We start from the raw sequence: 25,228 nt of genomic DNA, 5'->3' as shown, positions 1-25,228 counted from the left end.
GAATATGAGCCCATATTTCGAAAGAAAAGTAACACCGCCGCAGCAGCTAAGGAGAGAAAAGCATCACAGGAAAAAATTGCTGCCCGTTTCATTTGTGTCATTAACTTAACATTAACTGCACTTTATAAAATCGCAGCATACAGGTGAAAAAGTGGTGGATTGAATACATTTTGATTTTCATTTAGGTGCAATTGAAGCAACTGAAAATGAAATTTAAAAACGTAATTCAGAATGTTGAGGCATATTTCACTCAGCCATGATTGTAGGCCAACCTCACTTTGGTTTTATTCATATTTGACATTAAACAAGTTAATTAATTAATTCATTCATTCATTCATTCAGTGGCTATTTTAACATGTAGTCATTTCAACCCCAACAGAATGCTGTTTTAACACCTATATGTCCTCTCGCCTAATATCCTGCTGAGTAAATTATCATTTGACATTGATATAAAGCACACACTTCGAACACAAAATTAACTTTCTTCATGAGACTGAGAATTACTATGATGATTATGTATTAGATTATGGTAGCCTAAAAACAAATGTGGGGATGGTGCTTTTATTTGACTGTCTGATATTTGATTATTGACTTTGTTTTATTTATATTAATTTATGCTGGTATGTTAGCTTGTTGGATGCTTTTTAAATTTAATTTAGTTTTAATAGAGTTTTGGTTTATTTTATTATTTTGAATATATTCATTTTATATTTCCTTCAAAATTGTATTTATTTTATACCTATTGGTGTCATTGATTTGTATACTAAAATATGGTGATGTGTATATGAAAATTCAGTGAAATACTAATTATAAAAACATAGCACGATGCACAAAATTTGCTCTGATGTGAGTGCACGTTGTGTGATTTTGGTGTGCCAAAAAATGTTATTTAGATAAATGATTGATTAAATGAAAAACGGTACCATTCTAACAAATATTCATTGGGGAATGAGAGCACATCCAGTCGAGATCTGATAATCCTCTCCTGACGAAAGGCACTGCGTAATAATTCTGCTTTGATATTGATCGGATTGTAAAATACAGACAATCCATGTCTGACAGCTTGCTTGAGGTGGAAGGAGACAGGTAAATGGAATGTACTTGTAGAAACTCTGTTTCTTCTAGAAAACCTGCTAGCAAGCAGGTTATGTTCACAGAGTCAGTTACCATGGTGACTGACTCAGAGTTTAACTCAACTCTCCTCTTGGAACAGATAAAACAGAGTTTCCCTCATCTCAGGGTTAACATACTCAGAGTTTTCACATAACCTGCTTTCTGGAATACCCCCCAGGTTCTCAAGTATGACAGCATTGCATTTATCATAGTGGCTGCTCAGATCTGAGAAAGCAGTGACGTTGTTGAAATTAGGTCGAACGCTGAAAACAAACAAACAAACAAGCAAAAAAAAAAAAAAAACAAGCAGTCAATGGATCAGCCCAACAACCATAATGTATACTTAGTGTCCAGCAAAACTGTGAGCGCAAACAGCTTCAGTAAGTGCAGCAGTTGAAAGTTGAAGGAGGAAGTAGGTCTGTAACTTTGATGAGTGTTTTCAGCAGACAGTAATTTTACTGTTCCAATAACAAGTAACAGCATGAAGCTGAGGCAGTCTGCAGCAGCACCTATGTGTCATATACATTTTCATTTCAAATACTTGGACAAAAATTCAGATTGACCAAATTAAATCAAGTACCTCCTGACAAAAATATCTACCCCATTGTTACCCTCTCCACACCTATCATTCAGAAAATCTCCTCTGTCCCTGTAAGATGTGCCTATCAGAATTCTTACTCCATCCTGTCACTGCCATCACCATTGATCTGCACCACACAGTCCTTGTTAAAAGGCTCCTTTGAGTGTGCCGTGTCAAAGTGCTGGGTGCTCACCATGTATCTTCCCTGAGCATCCAGCCCCAGGGCAGGGACAAAGCGACGGTCAAACTGGATTTCTTGGCGCAGATAAGAGGTCCTCTTCTGACAGGAGTCACCAGTTCCCTCCTGCAAGGCTGACAGGAACACCACCAACTCAAAGTGATTAGATGTGCCTTCACACAGGGCGGGGTAGAGAGGGCTGTGACGGTCCAGAGGGTGGTAAAAGGTGAGTGGGAAGATGAAGAAAGGACAGGGCTGCTGACCTAAATGGTCCAAATGAAAGGCCAGAGAGGTCTGGTGCAGAGCCTGACCATCATGCTCCTCATAGAGCACAGCACTTATTTTTACATCCACCAGAGGTCGCTGCAGCAGGTTGGTGGCTCGTAGCATGAGGCACACCTGGCCCTGGTTTTGGCCCACTACTGCCTGGGGGCTGAACTGGATGGCTCCTGCTCGCTTCTGGGGACGTGCAATCTTGGCTACAAATGCACCTAAAGGTTAAAAGAATATTATGTGATGAGAAGTTGTATTGACCTTGTTACTGTAAAATGTTTGTCCCGTGCTGCTTTTCAGTAAATCGCAGCAAAAGAATTCAGCACTGACAACAGCAGCATAAAGCACAAAATGTTTTAGAGGTTCAAAACGAATGGGCACCCAACGTAAGAAGTGCAGATCATATTATAGACTGGTCTTCAGATTTGTTTTTGATTTTGATTTATTTTCTTCCTTGCGCCCACAACTACATGTTCCTGTTGGTCCACAGCTGTTGGTGTTGAACTGACATAGATGACTGTATGCAAAATGTTATTGACTAACGGGTCCAAGGTGGGATTCAAGGGGAGCCTTCCTTTTTGCCAAGCTTTCAATGTGTGGCCATTTTGCACAGCTATGAATGCTTTTGCCTTAAGATTTTTTGGAAGTTTCAAGTCTACTGAACCCCACACAAATTTTATACTGCTCAGTGTGCAAAATGTCTGACATCTTTGAGGGAAGTCTGCATTTCCATTTTTAAAAATATTGCTTCAGGTTCTTCACATGCCAGACATTCCTCCATTCAATACCATTCATGTACACTGCCAGACACTGCCTTGTTTCTCTCCTCTGTACTGACATTAATGGAGGTACACTTTCAGAAAAGAAGTAGGAGGAGTGCAATCCAAATCTGAATCAAGTTCAAAACAACAGCTGAGGCAAATATGAGCACAGTTGGAGCTACTGCAGCAACCTTTCCTTCCATTCCATTTCTTTCAAGTAATTCTTGTGAAAGTGACTTTTACATTTTGTTTTACATTGGTAGTAGGATCTGACTGATATTGTCAAACCACCAACACTTTAATGTTGCTACAATGACTGCAGCACATGTAGATGCAGCAGCCAGTAGCTCCTCAAATCCCTGCTACTTTTTTGCTATATTTTGCTATAATTGTTTGATACCATGGCCCCTTCTGCTGAAGCACAACTTTTCTATGATAGAGAATCACTTATCAACATTGGCAAAAGTAACAGCATATGCCAAGCAGCCAGTCAGACCAGATGGGAGAAACAAAACTGAAAGCACCGGATGAAGAGAGGGAGGAGAGCCAGCATCAGGGCGAGGCTGACCCGACTTGGACCAAGATCTGTTCCTCTGCCAAGCCTTCTTCTGGCTAATGTCCATTCGCAGGGGAGTTCATACATTCATTCATTGTCCATAACTCCTTGTCCTCGTAAGGGTCGAGAGGGGGCTGGAGCCTATCCCAGCTGTCATTGGGCGAGAGGCAGGGTAAACCCTGGACAGGTCGCCAGACTATCACAGGGTTGACACATATTGACAGACAGCCTATCATTTATTATGTTTTTTAAAAAAATCCCTTCACAAAAATAGCATCGGAATGCCTAATTCATCGATAACTCATGTCTTGTCGGAGTCTGTCTGCCTCTCAGCTGCACTGCCTGCTCATAGTAACATTACCAGCACTGCCACTGATGTTAACGTAAGCATAACAAGCAGAAATAAGAGATATGGAGACAAGCACAGAGAGAGAGAGGACAGATGAAGACAAAACACAGACAAAAGTGCACAGGATATGACAAGCAGAGAGAGTAGAGATAAAGACAAAGCTGACAGAGAGGGAGAGATAGGAGATATGAAGACATGCACAGAGCGACAGAAGAGATGAAGACAAAAGCATTCAGATACAGGAGAGGAAGATACAAGCCCAGAGAGGTTAACGTTTTTAAAATTATATCATGCTTATTCCTTTTGTGTCTCCATAATTGATCTCTTATTGTCTTGCGTGGTATCCTCTCATTGTAGCTGACCAGAAGACCACAATCAACCTCCTGTAACCTGCTGCAACCTGCTGGAAAACAAAGGTCAATAATGACATGTTATGTTTAACATTCAATGCATTATATGTCTCCATAATTGATCACTTATTGTCTTGCGAGGTATCCTCCCATTGTAGTTGTCACAAGATAGACCACAAGACCACAATCAACCTACTGCGACCTGCTGGAAAACCAAGGTAAATAAATAATGACACGTCATTTGTAATAGTCAGTCAATACATCATATGTCTCCATAAATGATCTCTTATTGTCTTGTGTGGTATCCTCACTTTGTAGTTGTCACAAGATACAGTAGAACACAAGATCACGATCAACCTATTGCCACCCTCTGGAAAACCAAGGTAAATGATCACTTTTTTAACAATGCATTAGACCGATGGATGCAGGGGGCCAAATGACTGCTCACCTGGAGCCCCCAAATGGTTAAGTTCACTACTGCTTTGTTTTCTATCAGTGTAATGTCTGGCATCATGTTCAGCCCCCCCACAGCAGACTATCAGTTTTCATGTACCATTTTAAAGACAACATGAATAGTTTATTCTATACGCCTTCATACTTGACATGCATCAGTAAACTGATCTCATATTTCACAATGGAAGTGCATTAGTCTACTTTGCCCAATTTTCAAAGCCTTGAACCCATTCTTTGACGCAGTCACCTTCTTTGTTTCCAAAGGAAAGAAAACTTGTCAGCGTAAGGCTTCATAACAGTTAGATAACATTAGTGAGATAGCAGTTTTTATCCATTTTTTTCATTGCAAATAGTATGAAGCACCTTTAGCACATTCCAATGTCAGCATGACTGGATAGTGAAATTTAACAAATGGTAACCTACAATACTTGTACTAATGTGACCTAACTGCCCCTCTATCATGAGAAACTCATGAGTGTGCATTAGTTGAGCAGAGCTGAGACGGTCACAGAGCTCGCCAATGCATGCACTGCCACATCGTTTAAAACAGTCCAGTCCATCCGGGCAAAACACGACTTTTTCAGATAGTCCTCATATGCGCATGAAGCAAGGAGAAAGCTCTTTTCCCTGGTATAAAACTACGGTGGTGCTCAGGCATCTATGTACCGGTGGAGTGACTAACTTTGGCTAGCTTTAATGGTGGTCTAAAAAATGTTATCTTTTGGCTCTTTTAGACTTTCCAAATGTTATAAGACTAGATGGCGTAAATCTAGATAGTGAAAAGAGCTGTTTTGTGGGGGATTTGATGCTCACAAAAAAATATTTACTAATGTATAGATGTCTCTTTCCTGATGTAAGTGAATGGGGAAAAATCTTTCTGGGTCAGCCCGGACGGTGTAATTCCACGTTTGGCCGCTATGTAAAATTTGCATCAAAGCCTGGAGCACTTCCTGGGGGCTTGCATACATGAGGTCGGACACAAATCGGGCTGACATGCATTGCTCGTCGATTGCTGGTGATCAATTCAGCGCAGGACTGGCTCTACTAGAATGTGCCTAAGTTGAGACAAATATATCTTTTTTAATTTCACTTTCCTGCTTCCATTTCAAAATGAAAGTCCTCTGACAACATCTCTGTTGACAGAATCCCATCAGTTGTTGGCACAAGGCATTTTATTGTGAAACATTTGCAGGACCATGTTGTTGACATTGCAGGACCTCACAGGACTTCATAAATGAGTGGAATATGTGCTTATGAATGAAAAATGAAATACAATACTCTTAGCAGCAGGCAACCCTTCACAGGTGTCACAGCAACAACGCTGACAGTGTGGACAACGTGTTAGACTTCAAACTGCAATGATTTAGTTTTAGTCAGACTGTATATGAAATTCTTTATAAATTGGAGGGTTCATTACCTGTTACCCTTTTTACCTTAATACCTAATAGCATACAGCTAAAGTTAAAAATTAATGTCAAAGTCAGGCATTCAGGAGAGGAATTATTAGCAAAATTTATTTATTTACAGTTTTCTTAAAAATCTGCTTAGGGTGGACCTTTTAATTCTTATTCAGTGCTGGATAGTTTATTGAATATTAATGCATCATATTTTAATTGTTGCATTTTTTGAGTAAAAATGTGAATGTCTCAGATAAATGTAGTGCCATAATTTTTTCCTCTGTAGTAAAAGTGTACAGTTGAGGGGATATATTGGAAATATTTTCAATGCCCTGTATGTGGGTGTATTTTTTGCACTTATAGTGGTAAATAATTGTAAACATTATTCAGGGTCACTGTTCCGTTCTCCAACATTCTTGAAATGCGTATAGTGTCAACACTCAGCAGTGTTGCTTCAGATAATGGTGGCTCATGGCAGGGAAACACTAGGTCAACGGAGAGCAAGAGATTTTGATTCCGCATTTGTGGTCCAAGGTTTTGAAACACGTCAGGTTTTGTAAAAATGGGGACATTCTTGCTAAAATGTTTACTGTTAAAATATGCAGATACAAGATCAAAAACAATGGCAAATTGCCATTTAATGGCTGCGTAAAGTTTGTATTGTAATTTATTCGTTTTTAACTTTTCACTGTTCAAATACAAAAGATTAGAGCTTTAAGACCACTTTTAGAACAGTTGATTAAAATCAGCAGTTACTATGAAGATTCCATCTGGTTGCTTGAACATCCTGTGGTGCATTTTTGTCTTGTGTCCTTATGGCTCCCAACAAGGTCCACCCATCCAGTGCAATATCTTGATTTGGGATATTAGGGTTTAACCATGTCTCTGTGAAGATGTGTGCAGAGTAATCCCTGATCTCCCATTGCTGAGTGAGACTCAGTGGCATCCCATCCACTTCACTCCCCTGCGAATGGACATTAGCCAGAAGAAGGCTTGGTAGAGGAACAGATCTCGGTCCAAGTCAGGTCAACCTCGCCTTGATGCCAGCTCTCCTCCCTCTCTTCGTCTGGTGCTTTCAGTTTTGTTTCTCCCCTCTGGTCTGATTGGCCGCTTAGCTTATGCTGTTGGTGGGGATCCTCTCACAGTCTGCTGCGTTCAGTCCAAAACCCACACAACTTTTGCCGATGTTGATAAGTGCTTCTCTATCATAGAAAAGTTGTGCTTCAGCAGAAGGGGCCATGGTGTCGAAAAAATATAGTAAAAAGGTAGCAAGGATTTGAGGAGCTACCGGCTGCTGCATCTACATGCCCTGCCGTTGTCATAGCAAGGGCACATCATAGCAATGACGATGTGTCAATTTCAGTATCATCACAGTCTTGGATTTAATCCTAAATGCAATACCAGGGATTGCCCAGCAGATGGCATACATGGCTAAATGAAGTATCTTCAGCTTTCTGGTTCAGTGCTTCATTAACATGCTTTTCCCTTTCAAGTTGAATTTTAAGGCTACTGGAAAAAAACATAGTACAACACTCTCATAGTATAACAGGCAAACTATAACACAAGGTCAGGACTTACATGGATTTCTGTTTCTTTTCAAAAAATGTTTCCCTATGTTTTCAGGAAGCTGTTAGGTCAAGATATAGCCTGTTGTTTAGGAGGCAACTGGTTGGGAGTAAGGTAAGATGGTTGGTTAAGGATAAGTATCACAGAAGATGACTAGTCAGGCAACACTCAAACACCTACTGTTCTGAATATGTAAATATCCGGTCCTTGGATGTAAAACATCCCAGTTTTCTCAATGTAGTGTACAGGGGAAAAAAGAAGAAGCTTGGATTGACTGACAAATAGATAGATAGATAGATAGATAGATAGATAGATAGATAGATAGATAGCTTATTTGCCGCTGCAAAAATACAACCAAATTAAATTTGTGACTCCCTTAAATTTAAATTACAATTATTGAGTTAGTAGCACCAGTTTGTCTCTCAGTATGTACATTACACTTACAAGACAGAGCTCACATTTGTGGAGACAAGGCTTTAGGGTTAGAAGAGTTGTACCTGTGATGAATGCTTCCAGCATGAGCCCCAGCAGCATCTGCACAGCCAGCAGTGCTATGGCACTGGGACAGTCTCCACTTGGGAACATTGTGCCATAGCCGATGGTCAGCTGTGTCTCCAGGGAGAAGGAAAAGGCAGCAGTGAAGCTGGTTATGTGCTTCACACAAACCACATGCCCCTGTGGGGGGGCATCATGATCTTGCACAGCCAGGTCTCCGTTGAAGTGAGCCAGTAAGTACCACAGGCACGCAAACAGCAGCCAGTGGGCCAGGAAAGAGGTGCAGAAGGCCAGTAGGACCCATCTCCAGCGCAGACCAACCAACAGTCCCCACAGGTCATGCAGGGCCAGCAACCAGGCCCTGCCCAAGGCCCCACGTTGCAAACCTGAAGAGAATAGAGGTGGGCGAAGGGCACAGTGTCCGTCTTTGGTGACTAAGCGTTGGCGAGGTGAAGAGGACAAGAGAGGAGAGGAGGAAGCCTTGCCACTCAAAATGCTGCTGTTGGATTTGGTTGTCATGATTGCTGTGAACCTCAAGCAGGGTGGGTCAGTATGATCCTGAAATAAAATGATAAAAGACACCATGGGTATTTAAGACTCTAGCAGTTAATATCAATACTTCAATACTTCATCTGTGTTTCCAGTAATAATAATAGTAATAATAGTAATAATAATAATAATAATAATAATAATAATGATGATAATAATAATAATAATAATAATAATAGCTTAGATTTATGTAGTGCCTTTCATTGGACAAACGGCTCAAAACAAAGACGGAAAGCTGTGGGGTGGGGTGAGCATTGTTTATCTGATAAGACTACTTGTGACTTGGTTTTTACATGTCTACCACTACCTGTGTGAAAACACAATGTGCATATCAACCTTTGTTTTTAACTTTTGTCCTGACTGAAAGGTCTCAACAAATATTTAATGAATTGCCATGAGTTTGTGTACCCCAGAAAATACAGCCCACTAACTTTGGTGGATCCCAGACTTGTTCTTTAGTGTCACTATGAAGTTAACATTTGTTGTTTTGACTATAGGATAGGTTGGGATGAAATGTTGTGAATACATTAGTGTCATCCTGAGGATGATTTGTGACAGCAAGGACAACATTTCAGTGTGTCCAGCTCTTTGGCATATGACCAGACACTAATTCCTCTAAGCCTAGGCTCTACATTTGGTTTGATATTAACTAGCAAAGGTTAGCATGCTAATATGCTATACCAAACATCAGCATGTTAACTTGGTTATTTTGAGCATGTTATTGCACTGACATTAGAATTTAGCTTATAACACCACTGTACTTGTCTGCTTTGCACTGGCACTAGCACTTGTAATGGCTGTAGATTCTTCAGCACGTTCACAAAGGGCTAGTAGTACCTGGGGACCTCTAATTATTTGTAATAACTACATAGGTTGTCTGTGATCTTAATCCAGTGCAAACCAGCCATGTCAGCAATTTGTCATGTAAAAATTCTATCATCAATTACCTACCATATTTTGCCAAATACAGCAGTCATGTGATAATGAATCCTGTTTGAATCAGCATCTCTGGGATTTGTGGTGTTATAAAGGGATTTCATGTTCTCCATGCCTCTTTTCTGCCTCTTTCCCAATCAAGATATGGATGTTGTGTTGGCAATCATAAAATTAAAGTTTTTACAGAGTTTTGGGTACAGGACGCTATCCCACACAGAATGTGTAGACCCATTCGCAGAAAGAGCAAGCTCAAACCCATGTGAACAGAAGTTATATTTATGAATTTTTTAAAAATACAACAAATGGAAATTATGGTGATAATATCCTTTTTGTGACGGAAAACACAAAATTAAGGTACCAAGTGACAAATCAAAATATAATGACATATAATATAGATACCGGCAGCTACTCGCCCATGAAGAAAAGGGAAACCACCCATTTCAAAGCCATTCAAGTAGCAACCATATACAGAGATTTTCTCGGATTTTCAGGACATTTTATTACTGAATAAAATCAACCTCTGTTAGCTCAATTTAATGGGAAAGAAATGTGTGAAAAATAGATGTTACAGGACTTGTGGTAACATTAGCTCTATCTGCTAGACTAAGATAAGCTAAGCTACGCAGGCTAAAATGCAGTTTCCTTTAGGCTACAAGCGGTTCTGGGGTTTGGAAATTGTTATATGTATATGACCTTTGTGGATTGTATTTAATGGGATATAAATATGTGTGAAAAATGATGTTACAGGACTTGTGGTAAAGTTAGTTGTACCTGCTAAGCTAAGCTGCACAAAGCTAAATAAACCTCAGTAGGCTAAAAGGCTTGTTGCTGCTAGCTTTACCTGCTAAGCTAAGCCAAGCTAAGCTAAGCTAAGCTAAGCTAGGCTAAGCAGGCTTAAAGACAGCTTCCTCTTCAAACTGTTTTGGGGTTGATGAATTATTTATATGCCTTTAACCCTTGTTGGTTGTTTTCAATGGGAAATATGTGTAATATGTGTGCACCTCAGCAATGTCATTATCCTGGCCATCATTGGTCCAGGACCACTACGAAGTCACATTATCTTGGACTGTTGTAAGCTGTTATTCCAGCACCACCACCAAGTCATATTAATCCTAGGTTAGGGTTAAAATGCAGCACTCCGTGGGGCACAGGCTCATGAGAAAGAATATATTAAGATATTTTATGTGCTCTTAAAAATCCCAAAAGTGGTTCCTAATAAAAAATCCAGTATGGATGTGTGTAAAAGAATGAAAGAAATAAAAATAAAAAGTAAAAATTTGAAAAGGTTTAAAATAAGGTAATATTAACAAAATAATTTAAAAAAAAAAGATTATAAAAGTGTGGTTAACTGCACCACTGAGTGGGTGAGGCAGCAGGATCAGATATCTATTAAATAAGTTCTTGTTCCCAAACCACAGGTTCTCTAATTGGATAAAGTGGGGTCGCTGTGATTGTAAAAATTGTTAGGTCCATTGTATTATCATTTCATCATGAAATACTACTATGCATCATTCTTAAAATATTATAAAAGCACGCCAGTTCTTAATCCCATTTTAGGTGGACATATATTTATATCAGCTATATACATTTGTGAATTAATTAAAAGGGTTATCTCTTTATTTAAGTATATAGATTAAAATATATATAAAAAATAAATACATGGACAAAACAATGCAACAGAACCCCACAAAAGACATTGTATATGCTTTTATTAAAATGCTATTTTGTCTTAAAGGCAAAATTCCCCCCTGTGGAAATAGTAAATAAATTATGCATGAATAAATAGATAAATAAATATTTAAACAAGTATAATGAATAAGGGAAACAAAACCACCCCGTGTGGGTTTTTAAGTGCTTTGGTTATAAAAACACACATATATATATACATATAATATGTTGTAATTAAAATATTGAAAATGTTAGTTAGAAAAACAAGCATGCATAAAATTTTCAATAAAAATCTTCAGAACTGTCATTGTGGGTGAGTATAAAATCCACTAAGGGGGGGATATCCCATTAATAAATAATTAAAATAATAAAAAGAATTAGAATTATTTCAATAAGGGAGGTAAAAGGGAGAATTCATTAAAAGTCCACAGAAAAGAGAGGCCCTGGGGATCCAGGAGATAAGTATTTCTAATAAATACTTTAAAATTGGCCATTCTCAATGGAAATGGATTCATCCTCAATACTTTTCATTAACCCCATTTGGGTCTATTGATTTTAACAGATTTCACTTCCTCTCTGCTGCCCATCTCAGAGGTGTATTGTCTGTGAGGCCGAAGAAGCTTTATGCCCCTGACAACTGAGAAGGAGGCAACGTGGGACCTCCTTCTCGTGGGCTCACCACCCATTGGAGGGGCTAAAGGGGTCAGGTGCTGTGTGAGTTGGGTGGCAGCCGAAGGCGGGGACCTTGACACGTCTCTGGTGGGGAATGAGCCCGAGCTGGTGCGCGAGGTTGAGAAGTTCCGACAAGATGTAGTCGGCCTCACCTCGACACATAGCTTGGGCTCCGAAAACAGTCTTCTCAAGAGGGGTTGGACTCTCTTCCACTCTGGAATTGCCACTGGCGAGAAGCGCTGGGCGGGGGTGGCAATACTTATTGCCCCCCGGCTCTGTGCCTGTATGTTGGAGTTTACCCCGGTGAAAGAGAGGGTAGCCTCCCTCCGCCTTCGGGTGAGGGGACGCACCCTGACTGTTGCCGGCCACATATCTGTAGTGCTGTTGCTGTTGAGGTCACTCCAGTATCTGCTGGTATCTCCTTTTAGCCTTCTTGATGCCAGCTCTCCTGTTCTGGTGATGATGTATGCCTCCTTGTCCGCTGACTGAAAGGCAACTTTTTTTGATCTGAGAAAAGCCTTCACCTCCCGATTCATCCAGGCTTTCTGGTTGGGGAATATTCTCACCATCTTTGTGATTGCCATGTCATCAACACATTTGCTGATATATAATGTCACAGAAGATCCATATTCCACAAGACTGATCTTGTTATCTTGAGTGGCAGCATCTTTGAACACTTGCCAATCTTGTGTGCTCAAAACAGTCCTGCAGAGCTGCTGTGGCTTCATCTATCCACACTTAATGACTGTACCGCAGTCAGTTTGGCGGCAGGTGAGGTTGACAGTTAAGCATAAGCCTCAGTGACTCTCTTTTCAGTGGCCCTGGTGAAAGAGCCCACAACACGCAAGGGAGACAGAATGGGTTCAGGGTCATTATTGGGGTGCTCAGAGGTAAACAGATGAGAGAGAGCAGAAGTTTTTTGGAGCCAGAAAGGGCAAATAGTTAAAGAAGAGAGCCCACCTGCCTGATGTGAGATGATTCTTTTTGCTGATCTACATACTCCAGGAGGTCATTCCAGGCGAGGAGAGGCTGTTCGGCCCCCTCAAACCAGTGCCTCCATTCCCCTAATACCAACTTAATGCCTTTCGCAGTTCAGTTCGCAGTTACCAGCATCTTAGTTCCTCTCTGAGGCTGACAGTTTCCGGGATAGGAAAGCGCAGGGATGCAGCTTGCTGTTCCTAGTTGACCTTTGAGAGAGGACTGCCCCCACATAAGGGAGACATACACCCCCACCACACAGTGATGACTAGGATCTGGTAGCTTGAGGACTGTGGCAGAGGTAAAACTAGTCTTGAGTTTTTGGAGGGTGCTCTCTGCCTGTTGGGTCCACTGGAAGCTAGATTTAGCAGTAAAGGGGTGCAATGTTACTAAAGTTTCTGATGAGCACTGAACCTCTTTGCAACTGGCACGAGTGGGCCTGACTTTTTTTCTGGATAATCTTGATGAACCCCAGGAAGGATCAATCGACACATGAAACTCACATTTCTCCGCTTTGACAAAAAGCAGATGATCGAGGAGGCAAATGGTAATGGCAGATGGACTGCATTTGTATATTTTGGCTATTTTCTAGTCTTTTTGACCACTCAGAGTGCTTTCACACTACAAGATTGACATTCACCCATTCACACACTGGTAGCTAACGTAACCGTAGATGGTGCCACCTGCTATTCAGTAATCATTCAGACACACACACACTACGATGATGCAGCATTGGGAGCAATTTGGGGTTAATTTGTGGTTAAGTATCTTGCCCAAGGAAACTTCAACACGTTGACTGGAGGAGCCAGGTGTTGAACCACTGACCTTCCGATTAGAGGACAACCCACTCCAACCATGCCACCCCCAAAAGGCACTGAAGGACCCGCTGGATATGCTGCACGTGAAACTGCTCATCAGAGGAAAAAAAGGGTGACTCTGGTGGAGGAGACTGAGAAGGTGATAAACAGTTCTTAGCAAAGGTCTCCCCCCAAGCAACAATCTGTCCCAGTTTCCAGTCTGTGTGGGGTTGTGAACTGTGAGCCATGTGTAACCCAGGATATCTTGTTGTTCAGGGGCTTAAAAGATATTGAAACTTATCTTTTCTGTGTGTGAGCCTGGGAAGGTCAGATGTAGAGACCAAATGCGATGAGTGACCTTGCAAATAAGTCAACTATCCGGGGCTCTGGCATCCAGAGGTCAGTTAAGGTAGAAGGTCTTGAGCCCCAATTTCTTGACTAAATCATAGTTCATGAGGTTAGCATCTGACCCGCAGCGTACTAGGATAAAGTCTGCCCTACTGTCTGCACTGAATCTGAGTCTGGAGCACATTCCACAATGTGACGTTTAATGGCACTGCTGACATCAGTGAATTCACTGATTCTGCAATGCCTTCAAAACCAGGAAATGGTTATAATATCCAAAATCTAATATGATATCTTGTCTCATATCACAATGTCAATGTAAAATAAATGTAGCCAAGACCAGGTATATTGAATGATTTATTTCTGCAAATAAATTGATTGAAATTGATATTCAAACCAACACTTTAACAAGGAATCTGAGCTGTTGACTTCACAAGTGCAGAAAAATATGCTTGTTGTCAATGTTAAGTCCTTTATCTTTTAGCATTTTTTGGAGAGTGGCTTCAGTTCAGAAATAAATTTTATGTTTAAGGCTAGTCATCTGGGACATTTCTGGAGTGTGGAGACTCTGCCACTGGCTAAATGGACTGCACTGCGCTTTTCTAGTCTTTCAACATTCATCTAAATAAAGCTAAATATGTTTGAGGCAGGAGTAGTCAAGACTATGACAAGAAGCTGGACTTGTCCTTGGGGGCAATGGAATCAGAAGCTGCAGAGACAAAGATGGACTGTCCTTGGAATGTCTCATCTTGTCTTTCTGATAAGAGAGACGGTGTTCTTCTGTGGATGGCTTTTAGATAAAGTTACAGAGGCAGGCTCAGAATGACTGTCTCAGGCTCTTTCCATGACACACAAAAAAACAAACAAAAAAAACCCCCAAAAAACCAAAAATACTGCACATGATGAATGTATGGATTTTTGCAGAGGTTGGAAAAAGTCATGGTAAGTTTCAAGTCTTCTATGAAGCCAAGACCAACAAATCCCATGCCAAATCTAGTTCTTAAACTTTACGTTCCTAACAATTTTAGTTCCATTTTAAAAATTAGGGTCATACAATAATTTTATCAAAATAGTAGATAGTGTTAGTATGTGTATTTTCTTTACATACACTAAAGTTCAGAATATTTGATTGCAAAATGATCAGATTTTTTTTCCTGTAAAACAATTCAATCTTCATGGTGATAGCCAAGAGGGTTATATTGAGGGAATGGAAGTCTTCATCCCCTCCTTGTTATAAAAGATGGCTCAATGATATGATTTCCTGCCTACATCTAGAGGAGATAAGATATTCTTTGTCTAACTCTAATTCGAAATTTGTAAAGATTTGGGGGCCCTTCGTGGATCACATCAGGCAACAGGGCGCCTAAGTTGTACACCTACTTAATGATCGCTACATTTTTGTGGCTGGAGTACTATTAATGGTCCATGTTACGTGCTTTAACTGTCTAAATTTAAAGGACATTAAGTGTGTTTCTGCTTATTTGTTGTTGGTCCTGGCGGTTGAATCTGGTTTCCTGTGGCTACCTGCCTTTGCTGGATTTTTTGTGGCATTAGCATTGGGTAATACCTGCACTGTCTATCTAAGTATGCATGTACAATATATGATGTATAATGTATTATATTCTGTACATACTGGCCTTTTGTTCGGGTTGGGGGTAGGGACTCTGTGTCTCATTCTCTTTTCTTTTTATTGTGTGTTGTTTTTGTATTTTGTATATATCTAAAAACCTAAATAAAATTATAAAAAAAAACCCAAAACAATTCAATCTTTTCAAATTGTTGAGCTAATGTTTTGTGTGTTGTGGTCTGTTTTTATGCCATGGAGTTTGTGCATCTGTATGTGATAATCAGCATTATCTGTTGTCACTGCTTGCTGGCCTGCACTTAGAAAGAGAATGCTATTTCTGAAGAAATCATGAGTAAGAATGCTGCATGCTGAAAAGCTGATGCTACACTGCAGTGTTGGCTTAAATGTACACAAGGACGGTAAATTAATTTAAAGTGAGAATTTGTTTAATTTATATGAATGTCATTGAAAACTTGAATGGTACCAATGGTGTAAAAATAAGATGTGGAATAATTTAAATACTGTAGTAAAGCTAGTGCTACACTGCAATTCTGGTTTAAATAAACACAGTGTGTCAAACATGTTGGTGTAGTCCTAAAAAATGCCAGCAGAGCAGCAGGTTGTCTAATTTTGATGTATAATGTATTTAGTCATGTCTGTGTGTCTGCATGTGTGTCTGACTGCACATATAAGCACGTCTATCAAGCAGAAATCAAAGGTTTTTATGGTAATGGTAAATCTGTCAGTTATCTAATATCAGTTCAGCTGAGACACATCTCAAACTGCTGACCCTCAGTCAAAAGCAATAACTCCAAATCACTCCTATTATACCATGAAGGTTTAAGAATAGGCTTTGAAGGTTTTTTACCAACCTTCAAAGAAATTTCATTTGGGATTTGAAAGTAAACTAATCCAGAATGTAGGAAAGATGTGGAACATTTTAATGTTTGAATGCTGTTAATACGCAAATCTATTAATGAGGAGATAGGAGTCTAAATGCTTGAAAACCCTGGGCATCCAGTCCATTCACTTGAATGGGGGAAGAAATCCTGAAAAACAGTGAATATTTAATAAAGTATGAAATATGGAGTTAAAACAGATAATTTTTGCTTTACAATAACATAGGTTGAAGTTCAGATTATTTGATTGCAAAAAATGACCAGACTTTATTCATGTGAAGCATTTACAACCTTCTGACATTTTTGAGCTGAATGTTTTGAGAGTTGCTACCTTTTTTAAAAAAAATTGTAGAGTGTGCATCTGTATGTAATAATCGAAGGCATCATCTGTTGCTTGCGTGTCTGTCTTGCTGGTATGCAATTACAAGCATGTCTTTTCCTTGTGCTCACCCTATGTTATTGACTGCTGTCAGACTGATTTAAAGTATAGAATGCAGAGCTGATCAGCTGCACACTTCCATAAATTGGGGATATCCATTTTTTAAATGTAAAAAGGCTTAAGTCTGAGTGATGTCACAAGTCAGGGGTGTTCAAAACAAAGTCAAGTTAAAGTTCTTCTTATTTTGTTGAATCAAAAATTACTCAGAATTATGAGTCTGAATACAAATTGTGTGGCTGTTTGTTTGACTGATTTGACTGATTTTAGTGACAAAGTGGCCATTCTTGTAGTGAAACCAAAGAAAAAACGTTCCACTTTTAGCATTACTACAAGACTTATGGACTTATTTTTCATTGATTTAGGTTAGCAGTAATTAGGAGCTAAATCCTCATGAAACAGATAGTATGGGTATAACAGTGAATATTATAATATATATTTTAGAATGTGGAACTGTTTCTTTAAATCCCAAGGTTAAGTTGTATCAACAGAATTACCATTGTAATTATAAAAAAAAAACAGCAGTATAATAAAACAGGACTTGTGTGTAGAGGAACTCCGAGAACCAGATGTATGTGAAGGCAATCCTGACAGGCAGACAGCTAGGGTCATGTACTCATCAAAGTTTCTATTTCTATGTCAATATTGTTGCCAGGAGATTAGAGCAGGTCCCAGCTGGGAATCTGTCTGAGGAACACAGCAACATGCAGAGTAGGAATGTGTCTTTGATCTGCAGGGAGCTTTAAACTTACTGCACTGCATGGTTCTCCACTCGTCTTGTTCACCAATTACAATATACATTCAGTGTCATTTTACACATGCATTCACTATGCACTTGCAACTTCTTTTGATACATTTGTTGTGAACACTGTGTAGCTTTTAAATACAAAAAGCAGAGGGAGTTCATTTCAAACAAAACCATAAATCCCAGTGATGTTGACATTTTAAAATAAAGTTTGATAACATAATAGATTAGCAAAGTTTGCACCAATATTTACCAAGATTTACCAAGATTTAAAGTATTTCAGTGATGTTTTGTTTTCCAAAAGCATTTTTAACCAGTTTACACTTCAAACACAAATGAATAAGTTACTTGGTTTGGGTCTTCATCCACTAAAACATCTAAAAAATCAAATGTCATGGAATAAAGGACAACATAATTGACATCAGACCACTTCAGTTATTCATGTTATAAAAAACACCAACCAACTGAGGACTTATCTGATACATAAGCTGAAGCAATAGCAGAGTAATAAGGAGTGTGTCAGGTGACTGTGTAGTTAATTTTGGTGAGAAGTTGGTCTTTGTGCTGAGGTTTGGGGAAACTTGTTAGTAAGGTCATAACATGAAAGCCATGCACTGGCTGATGCTTTACTATGCTGAACATCAGTGTGTCAGACATGTCACCGCAAGTCAGTGACAGCAAAATGTTTGCTACCTCTTTAAATGTAATCTATATTGCCTTGTGATGGGAACACTTGTCACTTCCTGTTTGGCCTGCATGTGCAGGTTCTGACTGGCTCAGCCCACCTCGTTGTTGGGATTAACTTCGCCTGCCACCAGTCTATACAAAGTTGCCCACTCCCAAGATGACTCCCTCTCTCCTTCCTGGAAGGCAGGTTATGTTCTGTTTTGAGTTTCAGCTTGAAAGCGACTGAAAAGCGTCTTTTGCAGCTTCCCTGAGGAGTGTCACTCTATAATCAGTGTCAGTACGTTATAACGTTATAAACACACTTGAGACATCTTGTTGAGCAGTAATATTACATAAATGCCCCCTAGCAAAGCCACACAGATTGAATATCGCAATATGCACTGCAAAGCTTTTTTTCCTCACAGGAACCTACAATTTATCAATGATGCAGAAAATCTGAGACAGAATATCGTTCACCTCATTCATCTGGTTGTGGCTCTCACTGAACGACTGAACGTGGCTCTAAAAGAAGCTTCTACCACAGATAACATTATACATGAAAAGGTCACTATATATTTTTTATAAGGACGATGTTAAAATTAAAAGTACAGCTGATAGATTGGTGTGTTGGTATTTATCACAGATATTATTCAATCCGTAAAATTCATTTTTCTTTGATTTATCCAAAAACTAAAGTGATTTATACGTCTCCTTCATTACGGGACAGTGTCAGACCTAAATATAGTTCTTGATTATAATGTTTTAATCTACAGCATCAAGTTTAAAGTTTCAGAGCTGCAGAATGAGCAGCTGTCACGTTAGAAATAATGGAGTGATTTAACAGCCAATATAGGTAGACTATTAACTTGTGCATTCAATATACAACATTTTCTGTCAGCGCTTGCCTTAATTGAAGCAACAGTTTTGTTTTGTGCTGTAAAACATTTTAATATTCTTCAAAGGCAGAAGTAAGGGGGGGTCGATTTTTTTTTCATAATAAAAACAACTAAATTATTTAATCTACTCTTGTATTGTCCCCAAAAAGGCTAAACAATTAAAAAATAATGCTATTGAAAACATTTATTAGCCAAGCACAAAAACCTAGAACAAGCAGAGTGCATATATACTGTAGTTTTGATTAATTAAGGTGTCCAAATCAGCAATGACAGGCACATGGAAACAGCTGGAGTTTGCAGGAGCATTCTCTCTCTCCCCTTCTCTGTTGACTGTCCCTTTTCTTGTCACGTCTGTGGATTGATACAGTGGGGGGAAATTTGAGTGACTGCCAAAAGTTTTATTTACAACAACAAAAAGCAGGCAGACTAAGGAATTGATTAGTCAGCTGGCCTGTGTATGTGTGTGCGTGTGTGTGTGTGTGTGTGTGTGAATTGTCTTGTTTGTGTTTCCGTGTAACGTCACAGACAGGCAGGAGAATAGGTAAACAGTAGAAAGCAGCAGGATCAGAGGTCTTCGAGAACATTTCAGTGGTTTCTTCTCTTAATATATCTATTAATCATTAAGCCCCCTTTCAAACTCAGTGCAGATTAATGTTTTAGCGCTGCTTCGGAGGACACAGACAGTAATTTGTTACAGTGTGTCATTGCATCTCGATGATTAAGGAGCTGAAATTACCACGTTCACCCGGGTGTTGTATTCCCATCAAAGCCGAGTGGAGCCAGATGTGATAAAAAAACGTGTCTATTGCAATCATTTGACCCGGGTGTGAATGTCGATTGTACGCATTCTCATTGCATTAAAAAACAGATGTTAGCGGGTGTTAGCAGGTTTTTTGTGCAGTGGGAATGAGGCTTAAGTTTCAAGTTTGCAAAATGTATGATGCTCAAACAGGGCGGGCAAAAAGGCACTGGGTCTGGGTGGCATGCGAGCAATTATTTAAAAGTTTCAAATGACGCGTTCAGCGCAACATTTGACTTGTTTTCTGTAAATGTGCACAGAGTTTGAAGCAGAAAGCCTGAGTTAACAAAGAAAGTTAATAACCACCTTCGTGGTACCCAGTTAGCTCTTCGTAGTATACCCCTCTTGTGATTTCCATCCAGCCAGACAACAACTTACTGTAGCACGCCCACATTCCCATCATGCCTACTGCTGGGCTGAGGTTCAGTTCTAACCTCGGCCCTTTGCTGCATGTCATTTCCTCTCTCTCCCTTTTTCACGTTGAAGCTGTCCTCCCTAATAAAAGCAAAAGCCCCCAAAGATAATCTTTTTTTAAATATATTTTTTTGGCTTTTGTTGCCTTTATTGGATAGGACAGATGTAGTATGAAAGGGGGAGAGAGAGAGAGGGAATGACATGCCTCAAAGGGCCGAGGCCAGACTTGAACCCACGACCGCTGCAGCAAGGATGCAGCCTTTGTACATGGGGCGCCTGCTTTACCAACTGAGCCAAAAAAACAACAGCAACTACTACTACTACTACTTTTTCTTCTTCTGGTCATCCATGCCCCAACTACAGTGGCTCTATATACCCCCTGGAGGAGCACCTTGCAGTTTTAGAACCACTGCATTCGTTAAAACATACATCCTTATTTTAATCCAAACTTTGATCTTTTTTTCTAAACCTAACCATGTACTTTTATTGCATAAACCTAAGAAAGTAAACTAATAAACTGAGTAAACCTACTGTTGAAGTTTTTTTTTAAATGAGACTGTATGCATTTAATGCATGGAAAATGTTAATTTATTGTGAGTTTATTTTGTCAAGACACAATGCATGAGTTTAGCGGTAATTGCCAATTACATGCAGGTGGCTGATGATGAGGAATATGAAGATGAAGACAGCACACAGACAGAAAGGGATAGTGTGGACTCAGAGAAGGAGGAGAGCTCAGACTTTTTAGGTAATAGGTAATGTAGGTAGGTAGGAAGTCCAAGTGGCACCCAGTGGATGGATAGAAAATGGAAGCCCTTTCTCCTTCTGAAAATGTCAAATAGTCCCACTCTGTCAATACTTTCAGTGTAAGTGCATTACACCAAAAGGCATCCTAAGTTAGCACGTGACAGCATCTGGCGTGTCCCCCTGATACGCGCATAGGCGTCACTTGAGAACAGGGCTGGATTAAACCTGTTGCATGCACATGAAATATATCAAGTTGTAGCCCTGGCTATAACTACATGTAAGAAGCACGAGGGTGCTTATAGGGAGGGCAGAAGGGGAAGTTGAATGGAGTCTGGAGTCGGGTATTCACTTCTTGTTTAAATGTGATGTTTTTTTCTACATCTTACCATGCACCTTCTTGCCCTAATCCTAACCATCTGTGGCTGTGTGCTCAGCCCCCTCCTGTTCACACTGTACACCCATGACTGCACTCCCAGACATCAGGAGAACTCTATTGTGAAGTATGCGGACAACACCACCATCACCGGCCGTATTATAAACAATGATGAGAATTCATACCGGGAGGAAATCAACAATCTTGCAGAGTGGTGCACAGAGAACAACATACTGCTCAACGTCAGTAAAACCCAGGAGCTGATTTTTGATTTTAGAAAGAAGAAGGCAAAGACGCACACCCCTGTCTACATCAGTGGAGCTGAGGTGGAGCAGGTGAACAGCTATAGGTTCCTAGAAATTACAACCACTGAGAACCTATCTTGGTCATCACACATCACCACCCAGGTTAAAAAAGCACAGACAAGGCTTTACTTTCTACTGAAACTTTGAAAGGCTCAATTCCAGAGCAGGATCCTGTTTAACTTCTACAGAGGAGCAATAGAAAGCATCCTGACTGGAAACATCAAGAACTTGCATGGTTCGTGCACGACCCAGGACAGGAAGGCTCTACAGCAGTGATTAAAACTGCCCAGAACATCACTGGTTCCCATCTACAGAGCATCAGTGACCTCGGTGAAGTGAGGTGTCTGCAAAGAGCCCAAAGGATACTGAAAGACAGCAGCCACCACAGCCACAGTCTGTTCACCCTGCTGCCATCTGGAAAAAGATACAAAGGTATCCCCAGTGAAATCACCAGACTACGGAGCAGCGTCTTTCCCCAGGCTCTGAGACTCTTTAACTCCTCCTTCGATGCCAAAAAGATGTAGCAGGATTTAGGATCAACTTCAATTTAATTTCTTCTTCAAGCACATTTAAGAAAAATGACAATAAATCTACCTTTTCACTGGACCTTCATGTCTACACATTAATGCTGGTAATGTTTCAGGCTGCCAAGCTAATGCCAGCATGTCAACAAAGAACATGGTTTTGTTCAGGCAGCTAAAGCACATGGCTATGTTTAGGCAACACAAGCACATGGTTATGTTCAGACAACCAAAGCACATTGTTATGTTCAGGCAAGTAAAGCACATGGTTAGGATTAGGCCACAAAGGCATGGATGGTTAGGTTTAGGAAAAAAAAAAAATCAAGCGAATGACCCCCCCAAGGGAACCGCTTTGCTTCTTATAACATGGTGTCACACCGTGTTTCGATCTGACGCCGTTCCATGACATGTCAACAGGTTTCATCCGGTGGTGTATCACAACACTGCGAAAAGTTATGTCTGTGTTGCGTTACAAACTGATGCCTCCCGGCAGGAATATCAACATGAAAGGTGACTTTTGCCGTCAGTGTATTATGCTTAAATCATTGTAAAAGCGGCTGTTTTTGACAACTTTGGTATGAGAAAAAGCTGGATATTTGTAGTTTATAAGATACAAAATAGTATGACAACTCATCAATCTATCAAATCTATTTGTTTATCTACATTATTTTGAAAGTGTTGTATATTATATTGTCATGAATATGACAGCACATTAAAACATAATTGGTACGGCACTTCATTTCATAAGTAAAGGCAGTGGATGGCCGTATGAATGTGGCCAAAAAAATATTGTATCTTTACTGTGTGTGTTTATTACATAACAAATGTGGTTCCTAAGATTTTTATGGCTTAAAATTGCCATGATATTCATTAACTATACTCATGTAATACAAAGGAGTAGTTAGTATATATGTAAATTTTCACTACTTCAGCTGTCAGTTGCTTTAAAGGATCCCTATTACACTCTTTTCTTGGATCATATTTCTTTTTGGGGGGTTACTAGAATAAGTTCACATGCTAATGTTAAAAAAAGCATCATGCATCTCATACTGCCCTCTGCTGCAGCACCTCTGTCTGAAATAGTCTCCCTGAGCTTATGTCCTGAGTCCTGGAATCCGAGTCTGCTCTGATTGGTCAGCTGACTCTCTCTATGCACATTCTATGCCATTTGTGACATTGTGATGTCACATTGTTACTGAAGTAAACACTGAAACTCAAACAAGCTGTTTCAGGCAGCTTAGGAGGGAGAGAGAGCTCCCTTTGGTTGGGGTTTGGGCTGTATTAGTTGGAGACCTTTTACAAGCATGAAAATGCAACACAAAACAATAAAGAAAAGGAAAAAAACCCAATTGCATAATAGGTTTTCTTTAATGTCACAAATTGCTAACGTTAAAAAGTTAAAAGTGCAACATGTTTATACATTAGTGAATTGTTTTGGTAAGTATTTTTAGCTTAAACCTTCAAAAAAGACACTCTTACCCACCATTCATAAACTCCAGCTGTATTATGTCCTGTTTTTGCATAGAAATATGTTAAGTTGGAGTCCCTGCAGAGTTCATGTAAATGTGCCGTGTGAATTATGCATCCTATATAATGTCCGTGTGTCTGTCTTCCTGAATTCAGTCAGCTATTTTACAACCCATTATAAACTTTATTAAAGATTAAAAGTAAAGAAAAGTGCTGTACTTAAGTATAAATCTCGATCATGGGATGCTTAGAGGGGATATTCCTCTACTGTTAATTTACTTTAACTTTTACATATTTTTAAATTTGTCTATGTGTAACTGTGAACACATCTTAACTTCTATTTAAGTAAAATTTTAAATCCATATCTTCAACTCTAAGTAAGCAACTTAGATTAGACATTACCATTATTTCCTGTGAGTTGCCAATGCAAATAAACAACACTTTGTGTAATTGCTCTGGGGGTGAAGTCCCTGAGGCCGGTGGAATTCTTAGACTTTCTGCACTCACATCCTGGTAATGAAGGCTACGCAGGACGGCACCTAGTCAGCCATTTTCCAGTTCCTAAGCTATGTATGCTAATGGAGAAATAAATGGAGCCAGTTAGAGGAAATCTCTCTTAAACACCTACTTAGAGGGGTGCTTAGGGGTGTATGTTACAGTCATTCTGCAGCTGTTCACTTATTCTATTCCTTGTAAACTACAAACTGAATAAGCCACACTCCCTATTCCAACTTTGGTCTTGCTGATAACAATCAGGAAAATATTCTCTTTCTGCATTTATTGTAATTAAGAGGTCTAGAAAATGTCTGCAGTTTTTGTCATCTGTGAAACTGGATCACAGTTCATCTCTCACTCATTCTCCTAGTATCAGTGCCTCAACTCTGCCCAGCATCACATGGTGAAGTTTGTACTCACCTAGAGCTGTAGTCAGGGCTAAACAGGGGCCCTCTGACCTTTTCACCTAAGAGCTGGTCTGAGATCTTCCAAGTGGGCAAAGAGGCTGAGGCAGGTGGAAAGAGTACCACTAGTTCCTTGGAGGACGAGGTGTAAAATCCCAGAAGGATCCCAAGCGCAAACCAATAGTATAACTCCAGAGAGGTTTTCTTGGTGTTGGAGTGCAGCACTCTGCTTCTCCAATCTGCAGCTTTCAGCTCCGGGGCGAGGATGATTCAGTTGGTCACATTACTCTGCATGGAGCCTATTAGTGTTCCCGGAAGGCAGACGACAGAGGGAGGGACGGGGGGAGGGGGTTGCGGGGGAACGACACCTTGTCACAGTCCATTCAAAGAGCTGCTTGTTGCTGGTTGGTGTGCTGAAGCTGTGCTGCTGGAAGAAATTGGGTTTGCCGATAACGTGATGTATGTCTAAAGGTGTGTA

The 25,228-nt window shown here is 39.9% G+C and overlaps 1 protein-coding gene across 1 annotated transcript; it reads right to left on the bottom strand.

Annotated features, from left to right (window-relative positions):
- Nucleotides 1-531: 531 nt before the first annotated feature.
- On the bottom strand, nt 532-25,001 carry kcnj13 (potassium inwardly rectifying channel subfamily J member 13). The gene is made up of 3 exons (XM_042487428.2): nt 24,767-25,001; nt 8,074-8,629; nt 532-2,362 (listed from the first exon to the last, which is right to left on the bottom strand). The coding sequence occupies exons 2-3, from the start codon at nt 8,588-8,590 to the stop codon at nt 1,788-1,790; spliced, it is 1,092 nt and encodes a 363-aa protein (XP_042343362.1). The 5' UTR covers nt 8,591-8,629; nt 24,767-25,001; the 3' UTR covers nt 532-1,787.
- Between the last annotated feature and the right edge of the window lie 227 nt (nt 25,002-25,228).

Source organism: Plectropomus leopardus, chromosome 6 (genome assembly GCF_026936395.1).
Source record: "Plectropomus leopardus strain MGB_pleo_1.0 chromosome 6, ASM2693639v1, whole genome shotgun sequence".
NCBI classification, from domain to species: domain Eukaryota; kingdom Metazoa; phylum Chordata; class Actinopteri; order Perciformes; family Serranidae; genus Plectropomus; species Plectropomus leopardus.
Note: the sequence above shows the minus strand (reverse complement) of the source record. Positions and strands in the feature narration are given on the sequence as shown.